General features: G+C 34.9%; 3 protein-coding genes across 3 annotated transcripts; 2 read left to right on the top strand and 1 right to left on the bottom strand.

The window, feature by feature from the left end:
* Positions 1–26: 26 nt before the first annotated feature.
* Positions 27–803, top strand: LOC149923271 (zinc finger MYM-type protein 1-like). The gene has a single exon (XM_090162388.1). It carries the CDS (start codon positions 27–29, stop codon positions 801–803), a length of 777 nt encoding a protein of 258 aa, XP_090018514.1.
* Positions 804–3,979: 3,176 nt separating this feature from the next.
* On the bottom strand, positions 3,980–8,409 carry LOC149923272 (uncharacterized). The gene is made up of 4 exons (XM_090163450.1): positions 8,135–8,409; positions 6,963–7,084; positions 5,933–6,100; positions 3,980–4,187 (listed from the first exon to the last, which is right to left on the bottom strand). Exons 1-4 carry the CDS (start codon positions 8,164–8,166, stop codon positions 4,021–4,023), a joined length of 489 nt encoding a protein of 162 aa, XP_090019576.1. The 5' UTR covers positions 8,167–8,409; the 3' UTR covers positions 3,980–4,020.
* A 2,726-nt stretch (positions 8,410–11,135) lies between these two features.
* Positions 11,136–14,598, top strand: LOC149923273 (speckle-type POZ protein-like). The gene is made up of 2 exons (XM_090163128.1): positions 11,136–11,507; positions 13,260–14,598. Exons 1-2 carry the CDS (start codon positions 11,144–11,146, stop codon positions 13,973–13,975), a joined length of 1,080 nt encoding a protein of 359 aa, XP_090019254.1. The 5' UTR covers positions 11,136–11,143; the 3' UTR covers positions 13,976–14,598.
* Positions 14,599–18,359: the final 3,761 nt, after the last annotated feature.

Consider the following 18,359-nt stretch of genomic DNA (forward strand, 5'->3'; position numbering starts at 1 on the left):
CCGATTTATTTATTTATTATTATATTATGTTAAACGAAGGACAACTTGAATTTATTTTTGACAAAAACAAACGCAATGCCCTTATTGAGGAGCAAAGAATGCTGGAGTACAACACCGCAGTTGTTAAAATCTTATTTGATGTTGCTAGAACTCTTGGCCGTCAGGGATTGGCATTTCGTGGATCCGGATCTGATGAAAATGGAAATTTTTATCAAATTGTCCAATTGCTTTCCAGACATAATTTAACACTAAATAGATGGCTTAGGGACAAGAAAATGAGGCCATACCACGTCACTTACCTAAGTCCAGAATCTCAGAATGAATTCATTAAACTTCTTGGAGCAGCTGTCCGTAAAAGCGTTGTTAATGAAGTTAATGAGTCTCCATTTTACACAGTTATGGCCGACTCTACTCCCGATCAATCGCATAAGGATATTCTATCTGATGTCGTAAGAATTGTTAATGAAAATGGTATTCCCAGAGAGTGTTTGTTGGAAGTAAAAGTAGCCAAGATCAAAACGGGATTTGGCACTGCTCAAGATATTTTGGAGAGTTTAGTTACGTGGGGATTGAAGTTAGCCAACCTTGCTTTCCAATCTTACGATTTTGCAAGCACAATATCCGGAGAGTTTAATTGCGCTCAAGAAAATGTTTCGCAGTTAGTAGGACATAAGGTCCTCTACATTCCCTGTCAAGCGCATCGAACTAACACCGCAGTAGAACATAGCTGCAAGGCCAGTCCAATAATATCAGATATGTTCAATATTTTGGAACATCAAGCACCAAGCGCTTTCAACCACTAAAACTCAAACTTCATGAAGTTGAAAATTCTCTGCAACTGAGGAATCTATCAAAAACCCGTTGGACAGCACGGGCCGAAAGCGCTGAAGCGGTGTCTACCTCAATTGAGCCAATAACTGATATTTTAAAGGAAATCTCGACTTCATACAGCTTTGACGCGAAAACTAAAACCAAAGCTTTGGGGCTGTATAAAAAAATGAAGTGCTTTGATTTAATTATTTCTTTAATTTTTATGAATACAATTTTACGGAAGATGAAACTTTTAACGGAGGCCTTAGAATCAACGGATTTGAACATTGTGGATGTCGTAATTCTAATAAAAAGTGGGCTTAAATCGTTGCAGGTGATATCGACAGACGCCGAAAATCAAAACAATCTAATTGAAAGCGCTATTGTATTTGCTAAAAAATTAGATATTGACGCGGAGAGCGATTTCATCAAACACCATCGTCGTAGAGTAGCTCCTATAAAGTTAGATCAAAACAGAATGCCGTGGTTTTAACCTTACACCAGCTTTTCCGAAAGGAGTTTAAAATAGTTCTCGACAAGCTAATTTCATTTCTGGACTGTAATGCGCAGAATTGTGTTCAGACCCTAAGCCCCCTTTTCCGCCTATTCGAAATTCCTGTTTCCCGAGAAAAATTGAACATAGAAAATGTCACAAGTGTTTTGGACTTGTTTCCATCTCAGGACGAAAAACCTGACGTTTATGCACTTCAAACGGAATTGGAAGTTCTCTTTGACAATTGCGGTGAAGCTAAATCAATGAGAGACATTTTAGAAAAATCAATTGAACTTAGAAATATCCTTAAATTGGCTTTTAAACTCGTTCAGCTAATAGTAACCGCGGGCTATTCTGTAACCAGTAACGAAAGGAAGTGCAGTAAATTGAAATTTATAAAAAATTGCTTAAGAACCACTATGGCGGACGACCGGTTGGACGATTTAATGCTCATGAGCAGTGAAAATGACATATTAAATGATTTAAACCTTTCCGAAATAATCGAATCGTGGGCTAAATTAAAAACCCGACGAATCAAAGTTAGCAATGAAAGCGATTAATTAAAATTAAATACAGGGGTTTTTTTCGGACAAGCGTTTTATTTCAAAAACTATTGTAGCTAGAAAGCTTAAATTTTTGTGGTGGAGTTAGTGTATCGGGGACAGGTTTCAGTGAAATTTCGTCGAATTCTGTAAATGTTTAACAATTTTAAAAAAAATATTTTTCACCACTAGGTGCTAGATGAAAAATGTCAATTAGAAAGTTGTAGAGCGTTAACGAAAACCTAAGTATACCGTTGGTTCTATGAAATTAGACCAATTTCTTATGACTAAATACGACATGAAAAACTGACAAGTTGCTCAAGCTAAAATACACTTTCGTTCTTTTTTGATTCGGTAGTTTTTCTGGGATTCACTTTATCATTCATTTATTATTACATTTTTATCATATATTTATTAATTCATTTTATTTAGACACTTACCTTATTTTACAAGACAGACTTGCACTTGGTCTTTCAACGGTATGGTTTGGAAATGTACAACTAAGACTTCGTACATACGTTATTTTCGCTGATCAAAGTCGTATAAATATTTTCTTATCGATCCAATGACATTTGTAATTTTAGGTAGAGCTTTACGCCTTTGATTGACAAAACATACCTAGCGTGTAATAGTTATAAAAAACCTTTTCCGTGGAATTTTCAGAAATCGTTGAAATTTTACTAATTATTGTTTACGTAAATTGGTTTTTCAAAAACAAGTGTTACATTTAATTGCCAGGTCCTTATTCATCAGAAGACAGTTTTTCTTATATAAACTTTATTTAAAAAAAAACACACAACATTGCAGCTGATGGATAAATATTGGAAACAATTTTGTAACATTTTGTTTTTTTTTAAATAAAACTTATATAAGAAAAACTGTTTTCAGATTTAACACATGCATATTAATAAGGACTTGGCACTTAAATGTAACACTTGTTTTTGAAAAACAATTTACGTTAACAATAATTAGTAAAATTTCAACGATTTCTGAAATTTTCACGGATAAGAGTTTCTTTTATAAATATTTCACGCTAGGTAGGTTTTGTCAATCAAAGGCGTAAAGCTGTATACAAAGTTAACAAATGTTATTAGGTCGATAGGAAAAATATTTTTTATGGATTTGATCAACGTATGTATGAAGTCTTAGTTGTACATTTCTAAACCATAACGTTGAAAGTCCAAGTGCAAGATGTCTTGTGAAAAAAAGGGTAGTCTCTTCATGAAATGTAAAAAGTTTGATAAAAATGTGATAACAAATGTATGATAAAAAATGTAATAATAAATGTATGATAAAGTGATTCCCCTTGGGCCTAAATTTGAATGTACTAAATTTCCCCCCTTTTCGATCCCCCTTGACGAATTTCTGGCTAAGCCACTGGACGTCGCTAATGTTGAACTTTACCAGTACCGATCCACTAGCACCATCGTATTTGACCACTAATTCTACAGATATCGATATTGAATTGAAGTAGAAATATAAATAATCAGCCATTGACTCTAATTCACGACATACGTCGTAGAATTTTCAATCATGGAGAAATCAAGGGTCCAGACGGGTATTACCATCGAGGGCGATTTCATTTTCCTCTCTTGACGCGTAACATTTCTCGTCTCAATGACTTCGGATATATCTCATGAGAATTACGATCGCCTTTTTTAGAAATTCCGCTGCCTTATGGCTCGCTACAACAAGAATTGAAATGGGTATACAGCGGCTTACCTTCATTAGGACAAAAAGACTCCGACAATTTGACTGAAGGGACCTATATGTACCCAAAACAGCCACCCAAATAATGGCCATATTATATGAACCCAGTGGCGTAGTTGAGAACTCAAAGGCCTCCCCGCCAAAATCTCTATGGGGCCCCCCTTTTCAATTTTTTTATGGTGAGCACGGCCCCCAGAAGCTCAGCCCCCCCCCACCGCGCCGAGGGCCCTGCGGACCATCAGCTACGCCACTGTATGAACCCCATTCTTACAGGAATTTTGCGCCACTAAATGGACGACCACTAACTATCGCTACTTACTAATTAATTAATGAAGCTCCAAGGATGTTGATTAATGTTAATGTTATATAATCATTTAAAATCTTTGATTTGGAGTTTAACAGTGTGAAATGATCATATTAAGAACTTCGAAGAAAGTTTTTATTTCCAATGAGTGATACATTGTTTTACGAGGAAATGGGTTTGACTTTGTGAACGTAGCAGACACATCTGTTTCTTACGGAATTGAGGAAGGTGCAGTCTCCGCTCAGGCCACTGTGCATAGTTCTGCAAGCTCTTCTGCAGGTTGGAGCCTTTAAAGTCGGGTTTGGTCCGTAACATATTTCGCGGGTTCCTGAAGAAAATCAACCCGTTTCACATCAGCCAAATTGACAGTTAGTAGGTTAAACTTCTATATTTGTGTTGGATCAAAGACTTTTACATTTCTGCCAACAGGTTTAACGGAAGCTTGAGCTATAGAAGTCGTCTTAAGGTTTTAGGCAATTTTAGGCCTTTTCCGCCTTTGCTCTACTTGCGCGCGGCCTTACAGTAACATAAATGAGTCAAATTTTTAAATCTAGTAATTAATTTTTATTGTAATTCTACTTCCTTTCAAGTAGAGGTCGGGGATGGTTAACTTTTATTCAATAGATAAAGCTCTCAAAATTATTCGAAAAATGTTTTGATCGAGTAATTTATATTTATGTATTATCCGATTAATTTGTTGATAAATTTGTAAAATTAATCGGAAAAACGACGTTTTTTTCGATAAAAAGCTCAAATTGTTTTTTAATCACTTCCCGAAATATTAACCGCTAAATTTCTTTGTTTACATTTTTTCCCGAAAAAAATCAATTTAAACATGGATAATGGTTAACCGTCCCCGACCTCTACTTTCAAGATCGAGTTACGCTATTAATGTAACAGGTGAATAGTTTAATTTGGATTAAAAAGGAAAGGGAGTTTAATAATCAGCTAGGCTAATACCCAAGGCCCCACCTTAGGCCTAAGTCATCAAGCGACTTTTGAAGTCATTAATTCGGTGGGCCGGGTTTCAATGCGTAGGAGGGTGGTAGCAAGCCCTTCATGCCACGCGAGCCAACAGCTCCCTACAAAAGATAGGGTCTAGCTTGGGGGGTGGCGAAGTGATTAGCACTTTCGCCTTGCAGCAATAGGAACCGGGTTTTAACCCGGCTTGTGGGAACGGGTATAATCTTAGAACCACTCCTTGTTGCTAGTTAAAGAGGCTTTTACTCAGGCTATTCGGTTTCCCCTTTCCTTAAAAACCTGCTGAGGTTCATCGTTGAGATCTTTCAAATTGTCGAGGTTACGGTAATAGTAAATGTAGGGAGTTGTTGGCTCGCCTTTCATGAATGGCTTACCACCACCCTGGCCATCGGTAATTGGCTTCACAAGTCACTAATTAAGGTTCCTTGGTTATTAGCTTACCGGATTATATTTCGTAACAATTTTATTATTGTAACAAATCGCCGACGACAATAAAATTATTATTATTAACTTTCGGAATTTACCTACCAGAAAATACCGAAAGGTGATTCTAGGTGGTATCATAAGTTACATAATACGTTTAAGTATTACACTGAAAGATTTCTGAAAATTAAATTCAGTCGTAGATCGATATAGTGGTCGTAAATTTCAGGAAATACGTTTCTTCCTTTTCCTTTCTTTAGCGCAATTACTACCAGGTTAGTTTGATTAATAATTATTTGCATTTTTAATTAAGCCTTTGTTGACCCGTTAAAAAGGTTAGCGCCAGGTGACCTTTCGGCTGTAGTTAACTGACATTTCAAAAGACTTGGGAAGTGTTATCAGTCCTTATGTTTCATGTGGCCATTGGCGATTCAAACCATCATTAAAAAAATAACATTGGGAGAATAGTCAATGTCATACTAACGATTATTATTATTATTATTATTATTATTATTAATATTATTATTATTAATATTATTATTATTATTATTATTATTATTATTATTATTATTATTATTATTATTATTATTATTATTATTATTATTATTATTATTATTATTATTATTATTATTATTATTATTATTATTTATAAGAAATGTTAATTTTTACCGGCTAACACAGCGCTGCAAATCCTTTGCCTCGGTTTGAGAATGTGAATGATGTGGGTCAGGTTCCTCCTGCAATAATTTCCCCAAACCAAGTTTCTGTTCTTCATCATCCACAGCACATCTCTCTTTTTGTCACAGAAATCGGCTTTTGCAAAACCCGGGCATATTCCTACCAAAAGGATAACTACTCTTCAATATGGATTAAAACACTCATTTTTTTCTTATTTAAGACTGATCGAATTAACCTCAAGGCAAATTAAATTGCATAGTGCTTATTTTTCAAGGGGGTTGGGTGGTTGGGCCAGGCCGAATCTAGCACTTCGACCAGAGGTCCATTGTGCTACCCCATAGTGCTTTAGTGTTTCCACTAAAGCGTTTCAATTTTCGCACGTACAAACGCTTTTAAGCGTGCCAATAAAAATAGATTATGACACGTACTAGTGGAATCTAATCTTAATGCTTAATTTCCCCTAGCGGACGTAACGGCTTGTCATTCAATTCTGGCACGTACAAAGGTTTTTACGTGTGCTCTAGTAAAAACTAACAATAAGTCGCGGTGTTTTTGCTTTAGTAGAAACCATACTTTATTATTTGAGAAATATGCAATTTTGCGGTGTTTAATGTTGCCAGGTCCCTAAATTTTCGATTTCAGAAAAATTGGCAGTAAAATTATCTATGTCGGAGTATATCATTTAAAGTTATTTTTATAAAAAAAATTAAAATTTTAATAACCACGACGCACGCATTGTAGCTAATAATAAAAGTTAAATTAGACAATTACATTATTGAGAATATCGTACGTCTGACAACGTAGGTGATATTAGCTTCGAACGTCAAAACTTGATCGACGCAAAGAAATTGTAAAAAATCGCGTTGACATGGTGTTCAGTCTTGAAAACCGCGTAAGACAATAATTATTGAAAGATGAGAGGGGAGTGACTAATTGTGAAAAATCGAATTCAGTTTAAAAATTATGCGTTTTCTTTTATGTATTTTCTATTTTAATTTCCCCTATGAAAATACGCACTTACTTAAATCAAATTCTTTATCTTCGTACCCAAACACACCGTAATCACAGTTCGCAACTGCAATAAATCCAAGAAGCAAGAGAGTCAATAGTAATATGAACCGGAAATTTCCAACTCCTTGAGAACTGTTGAAAAGTTAAAAGAAATCACATACAACAAAGTGTGACTATAAACTTCAAATTTAATTAACTTTTTAAAAATAATTAAGGGTCTAATTTTGATGTTTTCCGATCAGATGTTAAATCATTTTTAATTGATCAAAATAAAACGAAGCCTATCCATTTGTTTTACCCCATTCTCATAAAAATGGTTTTACAAATTCTCCAAATATATGGATTTGACTAAGGATTTTTTTTAAATAACTAAATCAAAACATTGCTCTGAACGTCTTCATGGTTTGGATTTTAACACCAGATGTTTTGCGGTGTTTCCACTGGTTTTTATGGTTATTCGTGGTACTACGTTCAGTGCCTTCACGAAAATAATATGCCGGGGAAAAATAATGAGCTAACCCCATTTGGGCACGAACGAAGCTGAAAATAGGAAAACCCCTCCTAAATGTAGTCATGATGAAATGCATAAATTATATCGTGCCTACACTTGTTCGACGCCTGATCACACACAGAAACCAGATCTAGTTCCATTTTGCATACACTAGTTAGAAGAATTTTCCTATTACATTTCGTCTCGGGATGACGTATGTTCTCACTCCGTGCAACCACGTCTACTCGAATTCATAGGCTGGACGCCTAATTGGTTTTTAAGCTCCAATTATATTAATTTGTTTATTTTACCTACCTAAAATTCGCCAATTTAGTTACTATCAGTGAATAGAATGAATTTGAACTATGAGGTCGAGTGAGGTTGAACGTCTTGCCACAAAATATTTTGAAAATTTCCAAGCCTTCTGGGTAAAACTTCGACAGTTAGCTTGGTCCAAAATGTTTTCGGCCCGCATTGTAAGCCAGTCTCGCATCGCAATATTAAAAGCCAACTAGGAGGTACTTTACGGTGTATGCGCTTATTTAGAAATAGCACTGTTTAAACAATGGTAGACGACTTGTGCTATCTACCGACTGGCGAATTGTTATTAATGGTCAATGTTGCCCACTTCCAGGTATGTTCAGGTAACATAGACTAAATCTTTTGGTAAAAATCGAGACTTGAAAACTCACCGTATGTGGTTCCCGAGAGAAAGAGATTCCATGGCGTTCTTCGGTGTCAACAGATCAAAATATGTCAAAAGATAACTTCTTCGAGTATAACAACGAGACGCTCTTCAGGGTCATTACTTTCCGAATAATTCAATTGAGAACGACAGCGCTTGCTCTTTTCAGTCCGGCGCGGCCATAGATGGCACCAGTTTTATACTCCGATAAAGGGACGCGTCTCATATTAGAGTTGTAAGTTGGAAAATTGAAGAATTACATTAAAATGAAGAATTAAATTAAAATGAAGAACTAAATTAAAATGAAGAATTAAATTAAAGTAAAGAACTAAATTAAAATGAAGAATTAAATTAAAATGAAGAATTAAATTAAAGTAAAGAACTAAATTAAAATGAAGAATTAAATTAAAATGAAGAACTAAATTAAAATGAAGAATTAAATAAAAATGAAGAACTAAATTAAAATGAAGAATTAAATTAAAATGAAGAAATAAATTAAAATGAAGAATTAAATTAAAATAAAGAATTAAATAAAAATGAAGAATTAAATTAAAATGAAGAAATAAATTAAAATGAAGAATTAAATTAAAATAAAGAATTAAATAAAAATGAAGAATTAAATTAAAATGAAGAATTAAATTAAAATGAAGAACTAAATTAAAATGAAGAATTAAATTAAAATGAAGAAATAAATTAAAATGAAGAATTAAATAAAAATAAAGAATTAAATAAAAATGAAGAATTAAATAAAAATGAAGAATTAAATTAAAATGAAGAATTAAATTAAAATGAAGAATTAATATTAAATGAAGAATTAAATTAAAACGAAGAATTAAATTAAAATGAAGAACTAAATTAAAATGAAGAATTAAATTAAAATGAAGAACTAAATTAAAATGAAGAATTAATATTAAATGAAGAATTAAATTAAAATGAAGAACTAAATTAAAATGAAGAATTAATATTAAATGAAGAATTAAATTAAAACGAAGAATTAAATTAAAATGACGCATTAAATTAATATTATAAAATTATGATATTATAATATTGTCGGCGCGCTTTACTCGCCAAATGTTCGGTTTCACGAATCTAGACTGCGATTTAAGCGCCATCCTAGAGTTTGCCTTTGGCCCACTTGTTGGCAGTGATCGTTCTAGCGGGCGCCGCCGTATTAGTTATGCATCGAGTCCAAAGGAACGGAAGGTCTGCCGTTGCGACACTCAATTGTTTGGCGACATTAATTCTCACTGAAGAGCACTCTCTTTATTGGCTTCTTCCTCTCTCGTGGCACTCTCCTTCGTCGCCCCATTTCAAAGACCGCCGCCCACTCGACGCTCTGATGGTCCGTTACCGTTTTAAACACAAAAACTAAATGAAAGCACCAACAATTCAGGTTTTGAGGCCTTCTTCGAAATTTAAATATTACTGATATTTTATATTTTAAAATAACATCATGTAGGTATGTATTCATTTCTGGTCTTGAATGTCAAACTACAATTGGTCTGCCATTAAAGAAGGGTAAATGTTCTTATAACGTTGGTCACGTGCTGCATTGAGCAACGATCCGCTTGGAGCTTAAACTACGAATAAAACTTAACGACTAATTTAAATAAATTGGCAAGCCGCAGCCCGATAACAAAAATGGACGACGTTCACTTAGAAAATGTACTTTAACGAAAAGTGATTAAAAATACCCGATTCGTTCAGACAATATAAAGTTAAAGACACATTTATAATGATTTCTACGAAACTAATCTAATTACAAATAAATTTACGTATTTAGCTAGTTAAAAGACTTAAAAAAAACATTCTAAAAAAATCTTTTGGTCCTCAAATGCCTCAATTTCATTTAGAAGTTTCATTTAAACCAAGGAATACCTCTGCGTATTGTTCCATACCAGAGTGACTGAGAAAAATCATATCACCTCAGGCAGGAATCGAACCTACGACCTTTGGGTTAACGTCCCAACGCCACTACCATTGGGTGCACTTATCCATGTTAAAGGCTTGCTAAATTTTGTCTTTCAATAAATATTTATGAAAAAATAATGGGTGGTTGTAGCTTAAAGTGTTCCAAACAAACCGGGACATGGAAACTATCAATGTCAAAACGATTTTAAAAATACCGACATTTGCCAGAATCTACAACAGTAGACCGGAGTTCAGGAATGCTGTGTAAAAAATCTGGCTTGTGACTATTAAACTGAAAAGCTGGATAATTAAATATATGAAAACGTGTTGCGTAGCAACGGAAATCAGAATACGGTTTTGTAATGTCTATACAATCTCTAGGTTTTACTTTTTCCCCTGGGTTATTTGTTTTTTCAAAGTTAATGTTAATACCCAAAATAAAATGAAATTTGCCCATTTGGTGGTCAAAATATGCATTTCGGAATTGTGGATGTTTCCATATTCAATAATAATTTATATTCAATAGAGAGTACGAAACATTCAAGAGACTGATTACGAAAAAAGAAGTGAAACTTGTAACACCGAGCTAGGGCTTCTACTATTATTGACAACAGATTTATCAAATTAGTGGGTCAAGGAGTCAATTCAATATCTCATACATGATGAGTCTTATATATAGCCGAGTCGCGGTTACCCGAACAGTAAACGGATGAGGTTAAGCTTAAGCATTTCATAAAGCCGCCTCTCCTGCAGCTACGCGATAATCGACGCCAATTGAATAAACTGTTTATCTTAGTAAAATTGATAAGATTTGTCTTCTCCGTAACCTCTCTCGCCTTAAAAGCTTTCCCAGATTACTTCACCAAAAGGAAAACCATTCATTTTGTAAACAATTTCTTGTAGGACATAACGTCAGGAATTACTTTAGTAGCAACTGTTTAAAATTGACTAAAATTTGTTGCGAGGTTGACAGTTTAAAAAAAATTCCGTATGGTCGATATTTTTTTAAACTAAATTGGCCGGCGTAATTTTGTCGACTGTTAAAAAGGGAATTTTTTCTGCGTGGTCAACGGTTTTAAAAACCGGACTTTTTCGCGTGGTCACCATGAGTAATTTCGAAAATGTTCGCTTCGTTTGGACCATCAAGAGTTTCCTGCAGCAGTTGGGCGTAGCTGGCGGTCAAGTTCCGAGTGGAAAAATGGCGGAGAGCCCCGCGTTTCCATCGGTCGAAACAACGAACGAAATCAACAAATGGAAAGCGTGGGTCGAAGCCAATAAGATCGCCGACCCCAACGTCCCCTCAACGAACGGCCAAGATCTCTTTCTGACTTTTAGAGTTCGAAATCAGTTTCTGAAAACGGCTTCAACCGGGATATACTGCAAAATCGAGATTTTCACCAGCGAGAAGAAGCTCGTCTTCACCATTCTCAGTCAAACGACCGCCAGAGGGATTTACTCTAACTTGACCAGTAAGTTGCTTTTGCTTACGACCTTTGGCCTATGAAGGTGTCTTGGGTGTTAAACTTAGCCACCAGAAGTATTATCAGAAATTTATGATGTGTTAAACGTAGCCACCAAAAGATTATAGTACATCTCATAAAGAGAGAAGTTTCAACTGAAGCACACGCCAGTGACCGTTTTCCTTCCCCCAAGGGGGGGGGGAACTGCTCGTCCCAATGTAGTGATTCTTCATAAGCATAAATAAATACAATCTTGACAATTCATAGTGTTCATTACCAGTTTCTGTATACAATTGCTCCGATGAAATAGGTTTAGTAAGCCGCGGGAAAGATTATCATGTTCGTGGCAGTGGGGGCTCTGGGGCTCGAGCCCCCACAGGAAAATACAAACGGGGCAAAGCCCCACAGAAATAACTTTGAGGAGTTATTTTGATATTGCAGATAAATATAAGCGTAAAATTGATTTCAATAGATTTGTACCCAACAGAAAATCGCCTCGTCATGTACCCTATTTTATGCAATTATCTTAAATTATACCAAAAGCCTAACATACCTTCGTACAGTATGTGGCTTAATGATCTGGACATGTACACCGAGATTTTTCTGAAGCTATCGACTTCACTTTCGTTATCAATGTATTCATTGACGGATGAGATATTAGAAAGTACACTTTTCAAAAAAAAATATATTCATAAAAAATTTAGAGCTGTAAATTTTTCTGTTTAAAGTTAAATTATATGAATTTTTGGATAACTAATAATAATAATAATCAGCTAGACTAATACCCAAGGCACCACCTTAGGCCTAAGTCACCAACCGACTTTTAAAGCCAATAATTCAGGTGGCCGGGTTACAATGCGTAGCAAGGTGGTGGCAAGCCCTTCATGCCAAGTGAGCCAACAGCTCCCTACACTAACTATTATGGTTAACCCCAACAAGTTTTTATGGAAGGGGAAACCGAAAAGCTCGGGGAAAAACCCCTTTAACCAGTGGGGAAAGAACTTGGAAACTCAACGCAAAAGGAGTTATTCCTAGCTTCAACCCAGCTCCTCTTGCTGCGAGGTGAAAGTGCTAACCACTCCGCCACCCCACTTATTATCAAGATATAATTAAGGAAAGTGAAAATGTGTGAATATGGAGCATGGTTTTTAGGCCAGCTACCTTGATCTATTACCTTAGCAGAGGGTTAGGGAGCAACCTTTTGAGCGGGATACAAATTATGTAAATCATGTAATTTTTATAATATATACGGTGCACATTTTTGGCTTACACAAGGAAATTGATAAAGTATACTCTGTACGTCCCTATTTAACGGAAATTCTCCATTTTTTCAATTGTATAGCGCCATCTAGTACCCGGCGATAGAACGTTTTTTAATTAGTTACTTTAAACTAAAAAATATTTTTAACAATATCACATATTAATTAACCTTAAGCAAAATAGCTTTTAGTATTTAAGTCATATGGTGTTTCTCTTTCGATTTTAATTGTTTTTTTCCGCCAGATTTAAGTAGTACTTCACTAAACTTACATATTTTCATTAAAATTAATACGTTCTCGGTATTTTGTGTTATTAATTCAACAAGCAAAATCTCTACCATTTCGAATACAATTTCGTTCATATTAAATTGATAAAAAGACAAAAATACTTTTGGCCAAATATATATCATATATCTCTTAAGAGTATCCAAGTTAAACCAAATTATATATTATTTTGATTTAGAATAATGGGTTTTTACCGCTTTAACCAATTTATTTTCAGCATTTCAACTGCACAGAGTATGTAACATCAGCGAAATCGAGCGTCAGAATCCGGATCTGTACAACGACGGAAGTCTAACAATGGTAATCTCTCTGGGACCGATTCAGAGTCTGGAGGAGGAAGCGACCACGGACCAGTTGGTACGGCTACAAGTAGAGTCCGTGACGAAAGACGCGCCCTTACTGGAACCGTTGAAAATGATGTGGGACGAAGGTGTCCTCACGGATGTCGTGGTCAGAACCAAGGAGAAAGACTTCCCTTGCCACAAAGTCATCTTGGCCGCTTCTTCGCAGATGTTCAGAGCCATGTTCGAGAGCGAAATGAAAGAGAGTGCCAACAACGTCGTGGATCTGAGGAACGTCTTTGACGCCGCCACGGTCAAACACATCCTCTATTTCATGTACACGAAACGTCGTCCGCCCTACATGGAGGACGCTTGCTTGCCCCTGCTGACGGCTTCCGACTACTTTCAACTAGATCTGCTCAAACGATACTGCATCCAGACCCTGTGTAAAATCATCAACGTCAACAACGCTGCCGAGATTCTTCAGATGGCCGAGAAGTACAACGTGGATGTCCTGCAGAAAGTGGCCATTAAGTTCATCGTCGGACATTCCAAAGAAGTGGTCGCCACTCCTGGATGGAAGAACATCCCGGCGCAAATGACCAAATATCTACTGTCTACTTTTCTTCTGGCGGTGTCCGCAAAGAAGTAGGCCTTTTGACCGGTCCGTATAATACGCGTAGGCAATGGTCGGTCAAGGGTTCAAATTCCATAAACAAATACTATCATAAGACTTTAAAATTGTTCCATTTGTGAGTTTATTGGTAGTCAGGCGGCATATCGATAAAATCATGAGTTTTCTGAAAAAAGAATTACACTTTCAGGGTAGCTTACTTACACGACGAAAGTCAATTTTTTTAAGGATGCATTTCAAAAAGTGTGGGTATCTATTAAAACGATTACATCTCCGCATGAAACATGAATCCTAACGGGCGAACTTGTTTTCGAGGCCTAAATAAATACAGTCTGAAGGGCGATGATGTTGTTTTTACATTTTTTAGAGTATAAACTTACTTTTTTGTCCAGATATTGCACATTTACCCTTAGGCCATCTTGTTTATTTCACGCCTTGAAAACAAGACGTTGCGTACGAAAAGTGTTCACAAGTTTCGCTGATAGCCTTCCACTCTATGTGAGTGGCTTACTCTATGGGCTAGAAGCTATTCTTACTTCATACATCAACTAATGTCTGTCTAAATTAAATTTTAATAACTTAAAATTAATTAAAGTATTTTTTAAATAAAACGTGTCGTTTTTTTTCTCGTTACTCGTAAATTGGGTGTCATAAAAGTTATTTAAATATTGCATTAATAAACACTTTTTTAGCTTTTAAGTGATGTATTAATTGTTAAAATTGGTTAATTACAACTAAAGATAATTAATATTAGAAACATAAGTTTCTAAAGGCTAAAATCGCTATTGAAATAATTTGGTAGCATTTGTCCGAATTTCATTGGTCCGAATACTCATTTGTTCGAACTGTAAAAATATGGCTCAGATGGCCGAATTACGGTTTCATTTGTCCAATAATTATTTTGTATAATTTGTTGGCAATTTAACCTTTCTCTCCGTTTGTCAAATGTACGAAATGTCATTTGTCCCAACGTTATACATTAGCTAACCTAACCGGTTTGTTTCCTCGAAGACCTATCGGTACGATCTATTAGTAAGTTTTTAAATTTCTTCAAATTTGTTTAGGATTTAGCTTTATTATTCCTTTTCATAATGAACTAATCTTCTTATTCGCTAACCTAACCTAAGCTAAGCTAAAGCAAACTCTGAATTAACACCAAACCCAGCCAATTTTTGGTTAAAAAATTTGGACATAATGCATATACGAAACACTATTTTTGCGATGGAAATTCGAACAAATGCTATACTACTCGTTCAGACAAATGAGACTCAAGGTCATTAAATTCGTACAAATGGAACAATTTCGGTTTTCGAGTTCGGACAAATGAGTTTTCGGACAAATGCTACGACCCCATTGATGTAGGGTTTCTATTGCTGTTCGTGGGAAATATCTGTTCTTTCTCTCGAAATATGGTCAGTTTAGCGATTAGAGTCTAATCTTACTTAGTTTCTCACCTAATTAAAAGTTAAAAAAAAATACTTTTAAAATAAAACGTATTGAGGTTTTTCTTCGTTTTTCAGAAAGTGTAAGTTATAAAAATACTACATTAAGAAGCACCTTTCAATGGATATATTAATTACAAAAATGGGTTAATTAGAAATTAAAAATAAATTGGGTTCAAACAAGTTGCTTAAGCTATAATCAATGCTGAAAAGAGGTGTTTTGTTGTTGTTTATCTGAGTAGACGTTCGAAATATCTGTTCATTGTATAGAAATACGTGTATTGTAGCACTGCACTAATGATTAGATCCTACTTTTACTTAATTAATTGCCTAATTATATTAATTAAATTAAATAGCTAAAAGTTAAGATAATAAAATGTAAGCAAAAAAATAAATCATTATTACATTGAGTAGTACACGTCTCAACCTTTCAAATGATAAAGTAATTATGAAAATTGGTTAATTAATACGTCGCCGTTGAAACAAAACCACGTATCTTTTCGGTGGCCTTTTTGAGAAAAATGGATTTTTAATTTTGCAGGGACTTGCGAAATTGCGTGTTAGGTTTTTACACGCGAGTTAATTTTATAGTTAAATAATTTCGTTTCAATATTGAATTTATGAGGATTTTAATTAAAAAATATTTTGCCAAAGGGGAATTTTTAGAGATATGTGGTTTCGCGTCATGAAGTGAGATAGGAGCTGAAAATAAGCAAGATACGTGCTTTTGCGCGAAATGCGTTGTGAATATAAAAGATACGTTTAAATGTTTTCTCGATTTAAAAAAATAAATCCAATTGCAACCTATTAATGTTTTTAATGTTATATTCGTAAATTGGGGTGTAGAATCTAAATATGTCAATTTTGACAAAACCACGTATCTCAAGTTACGTGTTTTTGTTTTAACGGCGAATAATAACCAAGGTAATTAATCTACAGAGTACTTTAAAGCGAGCCTGTGCTATATCAATATGTAATATTATTCCCTTGGAATTAAACTACTGACAAAAATTATTTTTGTTAATTTTCTCTTTAGAGACTGGCATTATCAATAAATTATCTACAGCCATTTCGATTATATACAGATAATTTTATAATTTTGATTAATTTAACCGTTAACATTTTTTTCATAAATACAAGGAGCGTGGTGGAAAGCCCTTCATGCCACGCGAGCCAACAGCTCCCTACATTTACTATTACTGTTAACCTCTACAAGTTTATAGGGAAAGGGGAAACCGAGGAACTCAGGGAAAACCCCTTTAATAAATATGGAGAGAACTTGCAAACGTGTGTTTTCACCCAGTGCCACAAGCTTTGATCGAACCAGGCTGCTCTTGCTGCGAGGCGAAAGCGCTAACCATTTATTGCTCAAAATCACAAAAAGCCGAGGGGTCGGACACTTGCCATTATTTTGTACGGATTTCGTAGAGATTTTGGCGATTTTATCATTACTTTTTGAAGTGATTTTGGGATTTCAATGTTAATTTACCATAGAGAGAGTTAAAAGATTTTGCGATTTTAGACAAAGTGTACGAGATTTTGGTAAATGTCCGACCCCTCGCAAAAACCTCATCGCCGGTTAAAAAGGTGATTAACTTCAATAATTTTGCAGATTCAATTAATTATATGATTGTATCAGCAATTTTTGTATCCGCCCTCCCCCCCCCGAAACGAAATACTAACCGCGCCTCTGAACTTTACTTTTTTAAAACTAAACATTCCTGATTTAGAGTGGAGGTTTGTGTTTGGTCGGTTTAAAAATACCCTGACCTTTCCCTGAACTGTGGCAATTCTTTAATAACTATACTGTTATATCGAAATAGAGGCCCAGATTTGAGTGCACTCGGGGCCATGTGCCAAATTACCCAATCAAGGTACCGCCTAAACACTGTATTTCTAAGCATTGAAGATCTGAAGTGAATTTAATTTTTTCATCTTTTATTTTAAGACAATTGTATTCCGTAACCGATTGGAAAATGGGACATAAATGTTAAAAAAACCCAATAAAGCGAATAATTATAATCGTTCGTCTCACGAGCTGAAATCCCTTATTATAAGTAACGTAACAGATTAAGTATGATACTTTTTTACTTACAATTTGTTTCACCATTGATCATCTAAGTCATAAGTCCGGTTATACTCCGTGAGTTGTGATTCTTCTTTGAAACTCCCAAACATCTTTGCCCCAAGCTTTGTTTACAGAAAATCAAGGCTTGTTGGAAAATTAACCGGTTTTAAAAGTAAAAATACTTATAATTTTGCAAAATATAGATGAATTATTGAAACTTGACATAAACACTCGCTTTTCATGAAGGAAGAGAGAATCGAATACTGTTACAAATTGTAATCAAATTCCGGCCCTGATAAATCTGAAACGTCTTCTTTTTTCAAAGTTTATTTTTGTGTAAAAAACATTATTATAATTAGCCTATAATTACGCAGTACGTTACAACGTATTTTAAAGTTTTATGTTTTCTTTCAATAAAAAACAAGTGACGTCAAACCGGAAACCGGAAACAAGAAAAAGCGTGTAGTTCGAAACCAGCATGTCCTCATCAGTGTCAACGGTGAGAGTAACTGAACGTACGTATATAGCGAAACTCTGTTGTTGGCCACCAGTAATTGGTTTCAAAAATCACTAGTTGACTCTAAGGCCTGTGTGGTTCGTTGGCTATTAGCTTAGCTGATTATTATTTTAAAATGGCGGCTATTGGAGCTTTGATACTTCCTCGAAGGAAGGTATTATTCGCTTCTGACGACATCAAGCAGTGTCAATCTTTAGTTTCCTATAATAGTCTACTTCGAAATTTGCGGAAAACGAAAATTGATGTATAATTATTTATTTCGTACAGTATATAAATATACTGTACGAAATAAATAGTGAAATATTGGGAATTTCCAATATTTAACTAGTCAGTATGTAAAGATATTTACAAAGCCTTTTAACATGGTTATGCAAT

Source organism: Leiobunum rupestre, chromosome 11 (assembly GCF_980474605.1).
Source record: "Leiobunum rupestre chromosome 11, qqLeiRupe1.1.hap1, whole genome shotgun sequence".
Classification (NCBI taxonomy): Eukaryota; Metazoa; Arthropoda; class Arachnida; order Opiliones; family Sclerosomatidae; genus Leiobunum; species Leiobunum rupestre.

Bases quoted from the DNA above. Each gene is read 5' to 3' on its own strand.
- LOC149923273 (XM_090163128.1), top strand. From the start codon at position 11,144: ATGAGTAATTTCGAAAATGTTCGCTTCGTTTGGACCATCAAGAGTTTC. The intron at 11,508-13,259 runs GTAAGTTGCTTT...ATTTATTTTCAG, and splicing joins GATTTACTCTAACTTGACCA to CATTTCAACTGCACAGAGTA.
- LOC149923272 (XM_090163450.1), bottom strand. From the start codon at position 8,166: ATGGAATCTCTTTCTCTCGGGAACCACATACG. The intron at 7,085-8,134 runs GTGAGTTTTCAA...ACTTTTCAACAG, and splicing joins TCTCTCGGGAACCACATACG to TTCTCAAGGAGTTGGAAATT. The intron at 4,188-5,932 runs GTAAAAATTAAC...GATTTTCTTCAG, and splicing joins TTGCAGCGCTGTGTTAGCCG to GAACCCGCGAAATATGTTAC.
- LOC149923271 (XM_090162388.1), top strand. From the start codon at position 27: ATGTTAAACGAAGGACAACTTGAATTTATTTTTGACAAAAACAAACGC.